The sequence below is a fragment of the Phacochoerus africanus genome, chromosome 2, assembly GCF_016906955.1.
Source record: "Phacochoerus africanus isolate WHEZ1 chromosome 2, ROS_Pafr_v1, whole genome shotgun sequence".
Taxonomy (NCBI): Eukaryota; Metazoa; Chordata; class Mammalia; order Artiodactyla; family Suidae; genus Phacochoerus; species Phacochoerus africanus.
This window is the reverse complement of record NC_062545.1, coordinates 60,697,840-60,715,121: the sequence shown is the minus strand read 5'-3', so window position 1 is coordinate 60,715,121 and position 17,282 is coordinate 60,697,840. Positions and strand designations below refer to the sequence as shown.

Genomic DNA, 17,282 nt, shown 5'->3' with positions numbered 1-17,282 from the left:
CACCACAACTCACGGCAACGCTGGATCCTCAACCCACTGAGTGAGGCCAGAGATCAAACCCGCAACCTCATGGTTCCTAGCTGGATTCATTAACACTGAGCCACGATGGGAACTCCCTTAATAAAGATTTTAAGAGTATATTAACTAGGCTAATGCTTATAAGTTTTTTAAGATTGGAATAAAGGAAAAATATGAGGATTTACTTAAATACAGTTATTTCAACACTTCACTCTATTTTAGCAGTTATTTTGCCTAATCTGTCTTTGTCTTTTTGAGTAGATTCTTGTCCTATAACCACAAAGGTCCATTAAATTGATTTGCCTTAAAAATGAAAACTTATCATGACATTTTCAAAAACACATTAGTAACTTTTTTTTCTTTTTTTTAATTACTCGAATGAATTTATTGCATCAGTAGTTGTATAATGATCATAACAATCTGATTTCACAGGATTTCCATCCCTCAGCCCAAGAACATCCCCCCACCCCCCAAACTGTAGTAACTTTAAAAACACCTAGAGAGACTCAAGATGGGTAGATCTATACTGCTGAATTGCCAACCAAATATACAGGTGTTTAACTGCAGCTTTATGGTTCTGCTGTAAATGATTTATATACTTTTATACATTCTTAAAATGTCAATTTATTTTTATACAGGGTGGAAAAATTCCAGTAAGGTGGACAGCACCTGAAGCCATCCAATACCGGAAATTCACATCAGCCAGTGACGTATGGAGCTATGGAATAGTCATGTGGGAAGTTATGTCTTATGGAGAAAGACCTTATTGGGATATGTCAAATCAAGACGTAGGTGTTACACTACTTAAAAAGGATTTACTACATTAATTTTCATAGTATGGGAACATGTAGGTCATGGCTCATAAGAAGAGACTTTTATAGAGTTGCAAAAATATGATGGCTGAGTTTTCAGTTATTACCACAAATTCCCACAATAATTACTGTAAATTAGTGGTTCAGTTAATTTCATTTTGTTTTCATTTTGAAGAATTGTTTTTTTTCTTTTTTTTATTTAAATTCTCTGGATGTAATGGAAGCCTACAAAAGATATTTTCTCCTTAATAAAGGTAATGATGCTGAGCTTGCATAGCTGTAGTGGGAGAGTCATATGAGTAAAAGAATCATTTGCAGAGGAGAGGGGAAGGAAGGTTCTGTTTTATTTTGCCTCTAAAACCTAGCTTTCTTTTTCTTTTAATGTCCTGATAAAATCTGTTTAAATTATCTATTGTTGATTTTTTAATTACATTTTAATTTCAGGAGATATTCTAGATTTTATGATCAATATCAGTGTTTCATAGTAATATTTTAGCATATAAAGACAATAGGAATATCTTTGGAAATTCTTTAAAATCTACAACGTATTAAATGTGCATCCTATTACTAAGGCATAAAATATCTTGTTATCCTTTCAGAAAAGAAGCTGATGGTAGCTCTAGGGGGTTACATCTCATACTGTTTATAAACCAATATAACTGTTTATAAACCAATATAACATAAGTGCAAGGAAAGTGCTTCAAGTTGAATTTTATGAAATTAACATTTTTGTAGGCCAGAAACTTTCAAATGCTAATACATTCATATGGTTTCATTTATTGAAAATATGAATGAAATTTAGATAAAAGTAGAGCAGGTGTAAAATCTAGAAAGGTGCCCTGGATTGGAACTAAAAATCTGGATAGAGAACCTTGGTTCATAGCTGATGAGAGAGTTCACCAAGTATGTGCTTTGGAAAGTCCAGAAACAAAGGCTCAGTGAAGTGTAGTAGGACCAACCAAATAAACTCACTCCCCTATAACAGAGATGCATGTGTTGTCAGTGATTTGAAATGAAGATTATGTTGGGGCAAACTAATGAAAGCTTTTTTGGAAGGAGTTTGGAAACGGTACAAATGCATGCTCTTGAAGAATAGAGTGAAAGGTTAAGAAGTGCTTGAAGAAAGTCTGTATTACCACTGGGAATGAAGTGACAAGCAAACAGGTTTGGAGTAGTCAATTCTTGAGGTGGTACAAACATGGACAGCAGTAGAAGCTGACTAAAATTTAAATGGAGTTATTTTTTCAAAAAGAGATCATGATCATTGTTATATAAAACTGGTGTCTGTGTTTTTTTTTTTTTTTTAGAATTTTCCGTATCAAGTTTATATGGGTCTTAAAACATAAAAAGTTATTTTTAAACAACTAGTCAGACTGTTGGTAAGATTATTTTCTGAGATTTTTTTTTTTTTTTACAAATTTCTACATTAACTGAAAAATTCACAGCCTAAAGAGGGAGAGCTTTGAAATAATTCTTTTGCTATTTTGAATTGAATAATGACATAAAACTTTTCTTATTAGGGGTTTTTTGTTTGTTTGTTTTTGATTTTTGTTTATCGAGGATAAAAGTCTGAATGATGAGTCCGTTTGGCAGAGGCAAAGTTGTTAATATTTGACAGGTCTCAGTGTCAAAGATTTCATGGACTGTCAAAATGTGGGCAAACAAATCCTTGGGGCAGAGAAAGAAAAATATTTACATTCCCTAGACACTCAGTAGAGTTTCATTTCTTTTGACACTTTCCTTCTGTACTAGATTCAAACATAAAGGGAATGACAGGAATGTAAGATAAATTCAAAGTTCACTTAACTTCTAAAAACTAATAATAGAAATAGTTAAGAAAAAAAAATCAGTTTTAGTTTTTAGAATTCATTGTTTTTCTTGAAAGTTAAATTTCATAAATATTTAGTATTTCATGCATTAGTAAATATTTTCCTGATCAAATTAAATGTTTATGTCCACATTGAAATTCAATTCTGACCTAGAACACTTAGTACCATCTTTCTTCTTTTTTTAATTGCAAAGATCTGAATTATTAAATTCTTAAATTCAAACACGAGAGATATCTACACAGTTCAGTTTTTACAGTGAAATTAATATTAATATTCCTCTTATAGGATAATATTATTTTATACTGCTGTTGAACTGCAATTTGAGCAATTACATTAATTTTCAATATACAAATGGTGAAAAAACTGGGTAATTTAAAATAATGAATTCCATTGTAGTGGAAAAAAAACTTTTTTTACTTGGAGTCTCTGAGTAGGAGATCATGGACAGACTTAAGTCATCTGCCAACTCCCTGATACACCTGGAAATCCTATGGATATGTGAATATTTTTTTCTAGGAAGGTTGCTTTCATCAGATCTTCAGAGACATTAATTTAAAAAAATAAGTCTAGACTGATTGTTTGAGAAAATCACTTCACTTTATAATGTTTAAATTTAGTTTCTAGATTTTTAGAATCTCTGACAAATTTTAGAAAGCCCTCAAATTTCAAATGTTTTGTTGATTTTAAGAGGCTTTTCTTCAGAAACCATGAAAACAGATATAAATGAATAGTTATGTTTGCAACTGTTGAACTCCACAAATCCCACTTTATTTAGATAACTCTGAAGAAATAAAAAGGGGTACAGTATCCATGGGACATTGGTTCCAGGTCGCTAGCAGATACCAAAATCTGAGGATGCTCAAGTCTCTTATTTGACATTGTATTTGCACTTAACTTGTGCACATCCTCCTGTAAACTTTAAATTATCTCCAGATTATTTATGACACCTAATAGAATATAAATGCTATATAAACAGGTGTGAATGCAATGTAAATAGTTACTGGTGTGTGGCAAATTCAAGCTTTACTTTTTTGGAATTGTCTGGTTTTCCTTTTTCTTTTCAAATATTTTCATTCATGGATGCAGAATCTGAGAATATGGAAGGTATTCTAAAACCAGTGAGGTAGATAGTTTCCAGGAGGACTTAGTTGCACTCTAGACAGGAGAATGAGCAAGAAACTCTTGGGAAAAGATAATATGCATATGTATGAAAGTACCCATACCCAAATAGGTTTATCACAGGCTTACTGTCCATTGTTTTTCATGTGCCCTTAACTTTCTTGAGTTTTAACTGCAAGGAAAGCAGTTAGAATCTAGGTATTTGTAGTGAAAAGCAAGAGGGTTGGTTTTCCCAGTAAATTTCCAGCTTTCATTCTTCTTTAAAATCTAGGTGTTTAGCCCTTTCCATTAATAACCTTTCAAAGAAAAAAATGTATTGTGTAATTGCAGTCAATTACAATAAAAATACACCGGTTGGAAATATTTGTATTTGGCATTCACAGCAGCTGTCTTTTAATTTGAATTTATGTCTTAGTCAAATATAATTTTCATAGTGTAATTATGAAGTTTTAAAATTCTTCATTATATGAATTAAATTTTTTCTGCTTATAGTATTCAACAAAATTGTTGCTTCTTTAAGGGAGGCCAATAAAGCATTTGTTTTACTAGTTGCTAGACATAAGGATGATAAAAAAAATATTTCTGGAGTTCCCGTCGTGGCGCAGTGGTTAACGAATCCGACTAGGAACCATGAGGTTGTGGATTCGGTCCCTGCCCTTGCTCAGTGGGTTAAGGGTCCGGTGTTGCCGTGAGCTGTGGTGTAGGTCTCAGACGCGGCTCGGATCCCTCGTTGCTGTGGGTCTGGTGTAGGCCGGTGGCTGCAGCTCCGATTCGACCACTAGCCTGGGAACCTCCATATGCCGCGGGAGCGGCCCAAGAAATAGCAAAAAGACAAAAAAAAAATTCCATAAATATAGGAGACATAAGGATAATTCCTTAAAGTGGTCCATTAAAAGAAATTTAAGAGCTTCGAAAATATAATATGCTTCTAACTAAATTTATTCTCAGCTAAATTGTGTGTCCTCAATGTTTCTTCCTTTTAAAAGTCACTACTGATTTATTATTTTGTTTCTATTAAATATTAAAATAGAAACAAAATTGTGAATTTTTGATGAAACTTTGCCATAATCCTGTAAGTGGGGTACAAAATATTTAATTGCATAAAATGTTGGTCATGTTATTGTGAAGTTAATGACATGAAACTGGGCATAAATGGAGATTTGAAGCCAATCATGTTATATCCCATTTTGAGTTATTATAGGCCCATTAATCATGAGGTCTGTCTGTCCTCCTTTTTCTCTTAACTACAGTGGTCATATTGTAATAATACTGAAGCATATTTCTGCAAACAAATATGTTTGTTTACTAAGTATTTCTTTATAGTCTGTATCAAAGAAATATCCTCTATTGGATCCTAGTGTGCTTTTAAAATGTCATTTACCCTAGTCACTTCCTATTCTTCTGGGAACTGTCGAGAATTACAAATTGTTACAAATGCTCTTCTTTTTTTCTTTGACTTTTATTAGAATACTAAAGGCTAGATCCAGACAGGCAAATCCAGGGGGTTTCTAGTAACTTCAAAAAAGGATGTTCTAAATGAATTCTGTGGATAATTATATAATGCTTTAAGAATTGTAGGACCAGTTGTCTCACCTATGTGTTTTGTTGTTTCCAAGAATATGTAACTATTTGCACAATACACTTTTTATTTTCCCAGTTGGAAATATAATGCAGCTTTTAACAGCATCAGCTCTGGTCAGACAGCCTCCGTAAAATTCTGTCTCTTCTACTAAGAGCTATGTGATGTTTTCCCTGTGCTTAACTTCTCAGCACCTCAGATTCCTTGTCTCTAGAATCAATATAATAATACTTGCCTAATAATGTCTTTGTAAAGATTAAATGAGATAATTAACACAGTGCAATCACATAGTAAGTATTCAATAAATATTTACTATGATTATTGTATGCTTAAAAGAGAAGTTGTTTTACTGGGACTAATGAAATAAAACCTGCAGCACCTCAAGGCTCAGTTTATGCCTGAATCATCCCTTGAGAAGAAGTTTATCATCAAAGGGTATGCCTTGAATTATGCCCAACTCTGCTCTACAGAGGTGTAAGTTTCCCAGCATGCATCTCTGATGCTCCAATAGGTAGAAGAGTGATTGTTAACAGGAACTTCAGGGTCCCAAAGTCTGTTCCCAATCCAGAGCATCTCTTATTTTAATGTTAAACTTCGCTGCTGCTCCTTTAAAAATTTGTAAACCACTGTGTTTTTTGAGACCTAGAAATTTCATTTGTATTGATCAGTGTTGTTTCTCTGCTATAGTAATAGGAATCATCGAATTTCAGTAATGCAGTAGGATAATGACAGAGGTTCATTAACTCTTTAAATCCTATAAGAGTCATCTAATGGTACTCTACATGATACACTGGCAGAAAGATTTAAGAATATATTGTGCTCCAAGCTAAAGAATCCAAGTTGGAAAGCTGTTGAAGAGTCTTATGTCAGGAGAATCAATATGAGGTTTAGGTGTGCCTTTTAAAAGATAATTTAGAGGGAAATAAGAAAGGAAAGACCTCTCTGCCTGAATTATTCCTTTCAGGACTTCTGAAAAAAGGCTGCAAGTGGGGAAATAGAAGGAAGTGGTGGAAAATAATAAGCACCTCCCCAGTATAATGAGCATGAAGATGGAGTCCTGTCAATTCAGAAAAATGCTGCCAATGTTCAAGCACAAGCAACCTCAAACATGAGGAGAGGCACTCTTTTCCCAGTTTAAAAAAAAATGCCCTCAGTTATTATTTGGTCATTTTTAATACATAAGTTTTAAGAATTATCAGTTTTCTTATTCAAGCTTGAGCCACTGTTTTAATAACTTAATCTCCAGCTTTCCACACACATAATTTTTCCTTTCATCTGACAATATATAGAGCACTTTTGAATCCTCATATAGCTCTGTCCCTGGAGTGTGATACAAAGCCATGTGAAATTCTCTGCATTTTTTTTAAATTTAATTCCTCTGATAGTTATATATTTGTGATCCTTGCAGAGTTCCCATCTGTGTATGTTTCCTTGTGTGCTTTTTAAAGGTGGTTTTTTTGGTTTTTTTGGTCTTTTTAGGGCTGTAGCTGCAGCATATGGAAGTTCCCAGGCTAGGGGTAGAATCGGAGCTGCAGCTGCCAAGCTCTGCCACAGCCTGGAATCTGAGCTGTGTCTTCAATCTACACCACAGCTCATGGCAACGCTGGATCTTTAACCCACTCAGTGAGGACAGGTATCAAACCCACATCCTCATGGTTACTAGTCGGGTTCGTTACCACTGAGCCACGACAGGAACTCCTTAAAGAGATATTTTAGAGGAATGTTATGATGATATCTGCTTGTAGTTATAAAGTCATAAACAGGGAAATTTTAAAAATTCTGTCATGTGACTTCCATTACCATTCGACACTAACGCTGATTAAAGTCACTTAAGGTAAGGTGTTTCCTCCATAGCTGTTATTAATAATACAGTCCCATAAAAATATGAGACTTTCTAAAGACGTAACTATGAAATAATGACACCATTACTATAGTAATTACGTCATTACTACTGAGAGAGAGAGGAGGAAGGTGGGGAGAGAAAAAAAGACCCTTATACATATATGAGAAAATACTTCTACTACTTGAGCATATTGTATTTAGGAAAAAATATCATCAGAAAGTGGTCACTAATTGGCTGTACGTATATGAGAAAGAGTCTAGGTTGTTCTCATTTCAGTTATCTGGCTGGGGTGACTAGAAGTGTCATTAATTGAAAGAGTGAAAGATTTGGGGAAAGGTAAAAAATTCAATTTTAAATAAAGAATGATGTTCCTATGGAAAATTCAGGGGAAGATGTCTAGGAAACTGATGATCATATAACTAGTGCTTGGAGTATAGCTGATTTACAATGTTGTGATTGCGATAATTTCTGCTGTACAACAAAGTGGTTCAGTTACACATATACACATATCTATTCTTTTTCAGATTCTTTTCCCATATAGATTATCACTGAATATCGAGTAGAGTTCCCTGTGCTATTATATAGTAGGTCCCCAATGACCAGTCATTCCATATAAAAGAGTATGAATACACTTTATCAATTTACATATATTAATTTTCTTTAAAGAAAAGTGGACTCTCTTTTTTTTTTTTTTTGGTATGAACGATTTACTCTAAAAATTCTTGATGCTAGCAACTTTATTTATTCCATCCTACAACCTTTTACATTTTAATGTGTTGGTCTTGAGTGTCAACAAGCATCTTAAGGATCTGTTTCCCTACAAATATTAAGTTCATCAACATTTTTCACACCAGCTTTGTATGCCTACTTTAGGCCTATTTTCTTCAGAAACTCACGATTACCTCTTTTTTTTTCAAAGTCATTTTTTTTCTCTACATTTCTACTATTATGTTAGTATCAAAGGATTTGTTAATCCCTCCTAAATAATAGTTTGATGTTTTGCGAGTCTTTCTTATTTGTGTTTGTTGCTTTCCTGTTATTCTCCCTGTGCTGCTCAGATCTGTAACAATTTCTGAGTTTTAAAATCTATTTTTGCTTTCCATATAAATAAAAAACCCAAGTCTAAATAAGTAGACTTTCTGATTGCCATGTACAAATGTTTATGGAGTCTTATTTTGCATTAACATTCAAAGCTTGAAGTAAATAACAACTTAGGCTGTTATTAGATATAAATAGGCAGTGATGTGCTGATAAAAAGTTTAACAGCCAATATTCTGAATGGGAAAACTCTTGATTTGTAACCTTTCCCAATTTCCTGGTATAACCCTTTTCCCACCTCACTCCTGCAAGGCTGGTTTCAGTCTACAAGTGTGAGGTCCCTGGACTTGGAATTGGGGATTTATACAATCATCTTTATGAGTAGTACACCACTGTATCTTATAACACTATACACTTCATATAAGCTCCATATTACTTAAAATAATAGTGTGGCTGGTAACATTTTCTGTCATAGTACATTCGCCTGTTTTGATATCTTGCTGAAAAGTATCATTTGAACTCTGCAAAAAGTGAAGCTTTTGGAGAAGGTGCTAATTCTGCATAACTCAGAACTTCCTTTTAAAACCTGAGGAATTTATAAACGTATGGAAAATATGTACATGCACGGCTATATACAATAAAAAATTTCCATAATATATTCTCTTTTGAAAACCTCTGGGATGACATTAAAAAAATTTTCCATCTGTTGCACCCTGGGTGAACTTAATTGCTGCTCCCTATTGCTGAATTAACTAGGAAATGTCATCATACCCTGTACTTCATGGTCCCCTTAATAGCATGCTTTATATTCATGGATATTTTGGAAAAAAAATAAGTCTTTTGCATAGCAGTGTGCTTTACTCTTATCTAGATCAATCACTTTGCCTACTGGGCAATTCATTTTATTATAATTGAACCTCAGTCAGTAATATTTTAATGTCCTTTTGGCTGTTAGGTTATCAAAGCAATAGAAGAAGGTTATCGCCTACCAGCACCCATGGACTGCCCAGCTGGTCTTCACCAGCTGATGCTGGATTGTTGGCAGAAAGAACGTGCTGAAAGGCCAAAGTTTGAACAGATAGTTGGAATTCTAGACAAAATGATTCGAAACCCAAATAGTCTGAAGACACCCTTGGGAACTTGCAGTAGGTAAGAAATAACTAAGGGAATGAAATCTGGGAGAAATTCAAACATTCACATGAACTATTTATGTCCTATGCCCCACTCTAATGGCAAATTGACATTTGTATTAAATCATTAAAGTCCATATTAAATGTGTTATGTTACAGAAGTTTTTGTTTTTTCATTTCAGATGACTTACATTAGGTAAATCAGTATTTAAAGTGACCAATTATTATTCTTTTTTAAAAAAATTTATGATCAATATCACCATCATTTGGGAAAACTTTCTCAACTGGATTTGTGTGATTAGGTGGCATTTCACATTTGCAAACTATTATGATGATTATGTGAGTTTAATTGCTGTTGCCCTAGTTTTAAAAATTATATCCATATTATCTACTTAATTGATTGGCTTTGAGTGTAATAGTAAAATGATTCCATGAAGTTAAAGTTTATAAAAGTAAAATTAAATAGATGATTTAAGACTTAGGACTATTAGAAAGAGCCTAAATGCTGCCACATTCCTTCTTCACATGCTCCATTGTAATGCATAGTGGTAGTTATCAGGCTTCAGCTGCCAGGTGGACTTGAGGCTCCATCTGTAGTGTAGTCAGTTTGACCCTTGGGGAGGTGAATGAATGCACAAGGCACTCACAAGGGTGCTGTTAGTCCAGCTGATGCATCATGTTCTCAGTAGTACCCTCGTTAGTCTGAACAAGTTAGTCCACGTTCAGATGTGCTTCCTTTGCTCTCGGTTACTCTTCGAGAAGCAGACACTTTACCGATTACAAATACTGTTGGCTGTACTTTTGAAAATGCATGGAAGATGCAATCTTCTGGCCATCATCTCTAAATAAAATAGAAGTTTTGGGATTTTTAGTTATTTGGGCAGTATTTATACATTAGATTTTTTTTTTGTCTTTTTGTCTTTTCTAGGGCTGCACCTGCGGCATATGGAGGTTCCCAGGCTAGGGGCTATTGGAGCTATTGCTGCTGGCCTACACCACAGCCACAACAATGCCAGATCTGAGCTGCATTTGCAGCCTACACCACAGCTCACGGCGACGCCATATCCTCAACCCACTGAGCAAGGCCAGGGATGGAACCCACAACCTCATGGTTCCTAGTCAGATTCGTTAACCGCTGAGCCACAACGGGTACTCCCAACTTAGATTTTTATTAGCATATCTGTTTGTTATTATAGCATCAAGTAAAATCTATAATTTTATTCTTTATATCCTCATTTTTGTGGGGGCCAAGATATATTTTCTTTAGTAGTTCATGAAAAAAAATGGTTTTTTTTTGTTCTATTTTTATCTAGGCCAATAAGCCCTCTTTTGGATCAAAACACTCCTGACTTCACTACCTTTTGTTCAGTTGGAGAATGGCTACAAGCTATTAAGATGGAAAGATATAAAGATAACTTCACAGCAGCCGGCTACAACTCTCTTGAATCTGTGGCCAGGATGACTATTGAGTAAGCTTAAACTCTTAAAATTATATTTAAGAATATATCAGGTGCAATACAAGCTTTATACACATATCAAAGAGTTATGAACCACAAAATCAGGGAGAAAAGTATCTCTTTACTAAGTGCCTACTATGTCCCAGGCATTTTGCTAAATAGACCTTTGAACATACAGTATCTTTTTTAAACTTGATGACAAACAGTTTTATTAAGTCAGTAATTTTACACACAACAAGGCTAAGGCTCAGAGAATTTAAATATTTTCCTAAACTAAGTGGTAGCTAATTTGTCTCCATAGCCAGTGTTCTAACCATCACCCAGTGAGACTTCCTCTTTCACAAACCACTGTGTTATTTAAGTTCCCCGTCACTGGGGAAACTTTCTTCATTGCAAAAGAGGATGTCTTTCACTATGTTTGTATCAAACTTTAAAAATCTCAAAGTTTCATACCCAATACCAAAACACATTATAAAGTCCAATATGACTATTTTTTGAAGAGGTCAAAGGAAGCTTACTTCAGATATCCACAATAAGAATTTAACTTACATTTCAGAAGATAAGTGATTTATTGGTTCAAATTTTTTATTTTAAACTAAAGAATGACCTGATAAAACAACTTTTGAAATTGCTATGAACTGGAAATTAAAAGGACTACATTTTTCTTTCTGGCTCCATCACTGGTTATATGGTCTTAGGAAATACATTTAGTATTTCTGAACTTCGGCTTCCTTGGCTGTGGCTGTGGCATAACTTTTATGGGTGACACAATTCCTCTCCATCAGTGTGTTTGAAGATGGGAAACAATTATCAAGCTTTTATTAGAGGGATCCTATTTATGTACTATTGTGAGAAGCATTTCACATTTTTTAGATGAGAAAAAAGACAGAAATCACATACTCTTTACTGGCATGTCAGGAAATGGCATATACATGAAATTCAGCACATGTATGCTATCTTATTTGCTTTTCTGCTAATCATCACATGGGTAGAGCTGATGTAATTACACCCGTCTCTCCAAAGCAATCTACTCCCCTGAAAAACTTTCTCAAAATCTTCTTAGACCACTACAATGCTGTACACTTTTAACTTCACTTAGGTTCCAGAATACAACATTTCAAATAAAATTTCCCAATCTTACTTTAAGTTAAAAATAATTTTAAAACTTTGATCATTTCTTATATAAAGGTTAAAGCAGTTTAAATATAACTTATGACAAACTGAGGAGTAGGTTTTTCCAAAGAAGGTTGATGTTAAGTTACCAACCTGACCCACTCTGGGAATAGGATCCAAATATCTAAGAACTCAAAGTTAAGATCTGTTTGCCTAAGATAAACCAATTTTTTATTTAACCAACTACTGATGACAGTTTTGTACCAAATAAATATTTTTTTTCGTATGGTAACTAATGAAAAATGCATTTGTCTTTTTCAGGGATGTGATGAGTTTAGGGATCACACTGGTTGGCCATCAAAAGAAAATCATGAGCAGCATTCAGACTATGAGAGCACAAATGCTCCATTTACATGGAACTGGCATCCAAGTGTGATAAGCTTCTCTCCCTTATGAGGGAGATTATGGACTATGAGAGAACAGTACTGGCCTTCAGAATATGCATAGAATGCTGCTAGAAGACAGTTGATGTCCTGGGTCCTTCCTACAGTGAAGAGAAGATTTAAGAAGCACCTATAGACTTGAACTCCTAAGTGCCACCAGAATATATAAAAAGGGAATTTAGGATCCACCACTGGTGGCCAGGAAAACAGCAGTGACAATAAACAAAGTACTACCTGAAAAACATCCAAACACCTTGAGCTCTCTAACCTCCTTTTTATCTTATAGACTTTTTAAAATGTACATAAAGAATTTAAGAAAGAATATATTTGTCAAATAAAATCATGATCTTATTGTTAAAATCAATGAAATATTTTCCTTAAATATGTGATTTCAGACTATTCCTTTTTAAAATCATTTGTGTTTATTCTTCATAAGGACTTTGTTTTAGAAAGTTGTTTATAGCTTTGGACCTTTTTAGTGTTAATCTATGACACATTACTACACTGGGTACCTTTGAAAGAATCTCGAATTTTAGAAAAAGCATAGCATGATTGCAGATATATCTCTGTCAGAACATTGGTATCCCTTTTGTGCCATTTAATTTTGTTTAATCAGTGCTGTTTTGATATTGTTTGCTAATTGGCAGGTAGTCAAGAAAATGCAAGTTGCCAAGAGCTCTGATATTTTTTAAAAAGAAATTTTTTTGTAAAGATCTGACAACACACTATCTTTTCAATGGAAAAAAGCAATAATGATCCATAAATACTATAAGGCACTTTTAACAGATTGTTTATAGAGTGATTTTACTAGACAGAATTTAATTAAAAAACCCAAAAATTGTAGATTTATGATTATAAAAAAAAAGATGAGGCACTTCATCTAAAGAATGTTGGTGAAGGCAAGTCTCTGAAAGCAAGAACTATCCAGTGTTATCTAAAATTTAATCTGAGCACATCACCATGTTTTCAATATCGAGACATTAGGAAATTTAGAAGAAATAGCTGACATATATTTTATATTCTCTTCTGTTTAATGCAGTCCAAACAGGAAAGGGAAGAATTAAGTTTTATATTCAAACTCTGAAGCATGATAAAAGGGGCAGTTCACAATTTTCACCTTTCAAAAACAAATTTGCTGCACAGAACATCACCATGGCAGTTTTTTTTGTTTAAAGTCTTTTTTATTTGTGAACGCTGATGTGAGAAGCTTGTTAAATGAAAGAACTCTTTTTACTATACAAGGAAGAGGTGGAAGGATCTGGGCTTTTTTCTTTAAGCTTTATTTATTAAACCATATTATTTGATTACTGTGTTAGAATTTCATAAGCAATAATTAAATGTGTCTTTATAGATGTTTCAGGAATGTATACATATTGTGAGTAGTGCTTTCAAAAGTTACGAAAATCATGAACTACCCCAGAATTGAACTGTTGTATTTCCAAAGAGAATTGGGCTGTTTATAATGATTTTAATAGAGAAAGATCCCAGGGATCGGTCACAATTGGTCTTGTTTGATAATGTGGGCATCCACAAACAAACAAATAACAGAAACAAAACCTGTAAATGTTCCTTTGTAAAACTTGTAAATTTTATTTATACTGTCTTGTTTTGTACACACATTTCTCTGTAGTGGGCTCTGAATACATTGAAAATGCACTATATTTTTCTATTTTACTTGCAGAGCATCACAAAAGAACAGGTATTTTCAGTGCTACATAATGTGTTTTCCCACATTTAGGACCAAAGATGGCTATAGAAAAACTCAAAATGGATTGCTTCCCAAAACCCCTCCCCACCCTTTTTTTTCTTTTAAATCACTGTACAGTGTTATTTGATATTTTAATTTATTTTTTGATTGACTAGAAAAAAATCATTTTAATTTCACTAAAATGTTTTTTGTCCCTAAGGAAAAATAATCTGTAAAATAATTTTAATTAGCGTAATACAGTCACCTAGACACTTCCATTTGTAATCTTTGTAATAGACTGTAAATATATTTTTGGAACTATAACACAATGTGCTTGAGGGTTATTTTTCAGTGTCTGCAGTGTATACAAGTGTTTATACTAAGTACAGCACTTTACAATTCAAATCAGTAGCATTGGCCTTTGTGAGAATGAGTGAAAGAGTTTGAGTGAGTGTTCTTAATTCCGTTTGGATTCTGGACTCACTAATAATGAAGTTCTTTTCTTGTTCATAGCTTAAGGTGCTTATTTTTTCTATTAAACTTAAATTAACAAAAAGCCATTCTAGAAATAGAAGACATAGTATGGTACATGCAAATGGTGTCTTTCCTGCTTTTTTCTAGCACTAGATTTATAGTTGAGTAGTCTTTCTTGAGTAGAAGGGCAGAATAAAAGTTTTTTTGAGTTTTTTTTTCAAAAATAACTTTTTTCTTCAGCAATATACCTCATCTGCCTTAAATTTTTTACAGCTCTTTACAGGGAAAGGGAGAAGGGATGGGAAAGACACACAGCACAATAGGAAGGGTATGATGACACCACTCTCTCTTTGGTAGGTTTCTTTTCCCAATCAACATTATGATTTTGAAATACATGTATGTGAAACAGATATTCAGAGAAACATAATGAACATTGTAATGCTGATTGTAATACTGTCTTCCGGAAAGAGATGAAACGCTATAATGCTAAGAATGTACAACTTGCACCTTGGAAACTTCTTTTGGGATAAATTAGTGCTCAGGGGAGGAAGGGGAGAGAAAGGAAACGTCAGAAGTAGGATTCAAACATTATAAAAATGCAAAAGGAAATGGCCTCCTTGCTTTAACAGAGCCACCTTTTTTAGAATGCTGTCTTCACATGTGACTTGTGTTTTGCATTCAGGACTGAAATAAAATAACTTTTATCACATCTGAATCTAACGTTTTCTCAGCAGTTGATCTGGGCCTTGTTTACTAGGACTGGTGGTTTATGCTTGTCAGAGCACTATGAGTTGAATCATATTGTATACTTATGTAATCTACATTAGCTAGTACTATCTAGGACTATATTTTAATTGCTCCTCTTATCCGTGTTTTTAAGACAATTAAAACGGTGTAATTCACCTCTCTTTTATTTAGGTAATGCTGATATTCTCCCTTTTGTTTCCTGAGTGGCCTAGAATTGTGCTACTCACTGATGTGCATGTTCAAATAAATTACTGATGTGTATTTTTTTTGCTCTATGTGGAGAAATCATGGGGAACTTGGGGCGAGATGTGCTTTTTGTTGGTTGAATTTGTCCCTCCTTGCCTAAGAATTACTACAGGGGTCATCTTTTTATAAGGACAAACTGCTTTTGAACAGTGTCTTCAATGTATCAAGCACAAATAACTCTTTCTTCAACACGAATCATAAGTCTCTTTTTACCAGCTTAAAATAATAAACGAGTCTATTAGACAATGTAAAGAAAATCCTGTCTCCAATCATTGGTGGATTCCTTTATGTCCCTTACTCATTCTTTATTTTCTTACACAATGTCATGAAAGAAGATGTTTAGAGTAAAGGTTTTATTGAAATATTTCAGTGGACCAATCAGAATATGAGAAAATGAATAATACCCTTTGCATCCCCTTCCTCTCCTGCGCACTGACTTCATTCCACTCTAATGATTACAAAATAACAAGTTAAGCCTATGTCTTCAAAGAGCCATACTGTCAAACATTTTAGTTTTCTTCCTTTTTGAATCTACAACACCATGGTGCTAACAAGAAGACTTGTGTGGGAAAGGTAATATTTTGTCATCGGATGCTGACAAATAGTTTATACATTTAATATGATACAGCAACTTGGAGAGTCTCTGCATTTAAGATGCTGCAGGATGCAAAGATAAAGTCCAGAGCAAATGGGAAAAGGGATAAATCTAGTTGTCTGATTGAGTTGCTTATCAATGCACTGACTTAGTGTTCATACCAACTTGCACGTAAAGTGAAGAAAAATAAGCATTCCTTTCCACAAACTCTTAACAAATACTCAAACGTGTTTCAAAAAATGAGACCAGGTAGATACCAGATGAGGTGCCATCACTGGTTATCACACTTGTGATGCTGAGACTCAGGGTTGACTGAACTGAAATTGAAAGATAATCTTGAAGTCCTGGCTATCCCTGACTCTTCAACAAGCAACGTCCTTGCTAAGTTCACACAATGATAATTATAGAGCCTGAAACACTGTGGGACAGTCAAATGATCTCTTAAGCTGCTGAATTCATAAGTGGTACAAGAATACACTATCCTACCTGCATTCTTTTTCCTCCAAAAGTAGAAAGCCATTATTAAGGATATACAAGTTCTATCACCAAGTAAAAAACTAGATTTTAATATTTTGGTGATCATCAGTAACAATTTTTGGTTGAAGCATTTTTATCTTCTACTGTTACCTTTCTTTTATATTGAAAGCTGCAATGAAAACTCAATATTGACTTTGAAAAAAGCTTCTGAGAGGGATCAAAGTGGCAATCAAATTCCAAAGTTTAATTCAAAAGATTGTAACTACTGACATCAACAAATAATAAGACAGTGAATAGTGACTGGCCAAATTTTAAGGGGCTCTGAAAGGAACAGCATGCCTTTGTGGCAGTGGCTCTTCAGTAGCACCCACCTAACTGCCCTACTGTCCTGTCTAATGTATCTTAGCAGAGCTTGAAGAATATGAGAGTATAAAACATCTCAAAGGGATGCTTCTGTGAGCCTTGTTAGACTTCAGTGCTGTAGGAGGGTATTTTTTTCAAGTTCAGTGATTGAACGTAATTAAACCTATAATTAAACAGTAAAAGACCCCTTCTGATTGACCTTGAAGTTAAAATAAATGTAATTAATTGATCTAATTTAATTGGACCTATTTCACAAAGTTTGGTAAGTAGCACTAAGGAGTCTAGTATAGTGTTCCACAGGTCTCTAATAGC

At 34.0% G+C, this 17,282-nt stretch overlaps 1 protein-coding gene across 4 annotated transcripts in view; it reads left to right on the top strand.

Moving 5' to 3' along the window:
- EPHA7 (EPH receptor A7) overlaps positions 1 to 15,251 on the top strand; it is a 171,127-nt gene extending 155,876 nt beyond the window's left edge. For all 4 annotated transcript variants that reach the window (XM_047761265.1, XM_047761261.1, XM_047761252.1 and 1 more), the window contains exons 14-17: positions 657 to 806; positions 9,194 to 9,387; positions 10,682 to 10,837; positions 12,260 to 15,251. In XM_047761265.1, the coding sequence (XP_047617221.1) occupies positions 657 to 806; positions 9,194 to 9,387; positions 10,682 to 10,837; positions 12,260 to 12,374 (615 nt within the window). In that variant the 3' untranslated portion in view covers positions 12,375 to 15,251. The remainder of the gene's footprint in view (positions 1 to 656; positions 807 to 9,193; positions 9,388 to 10,681; positions 10,838 to 12,259) is intronic.
- Positions 15,252 to 17,282: the final 2,031 nt, after the last annotated feature.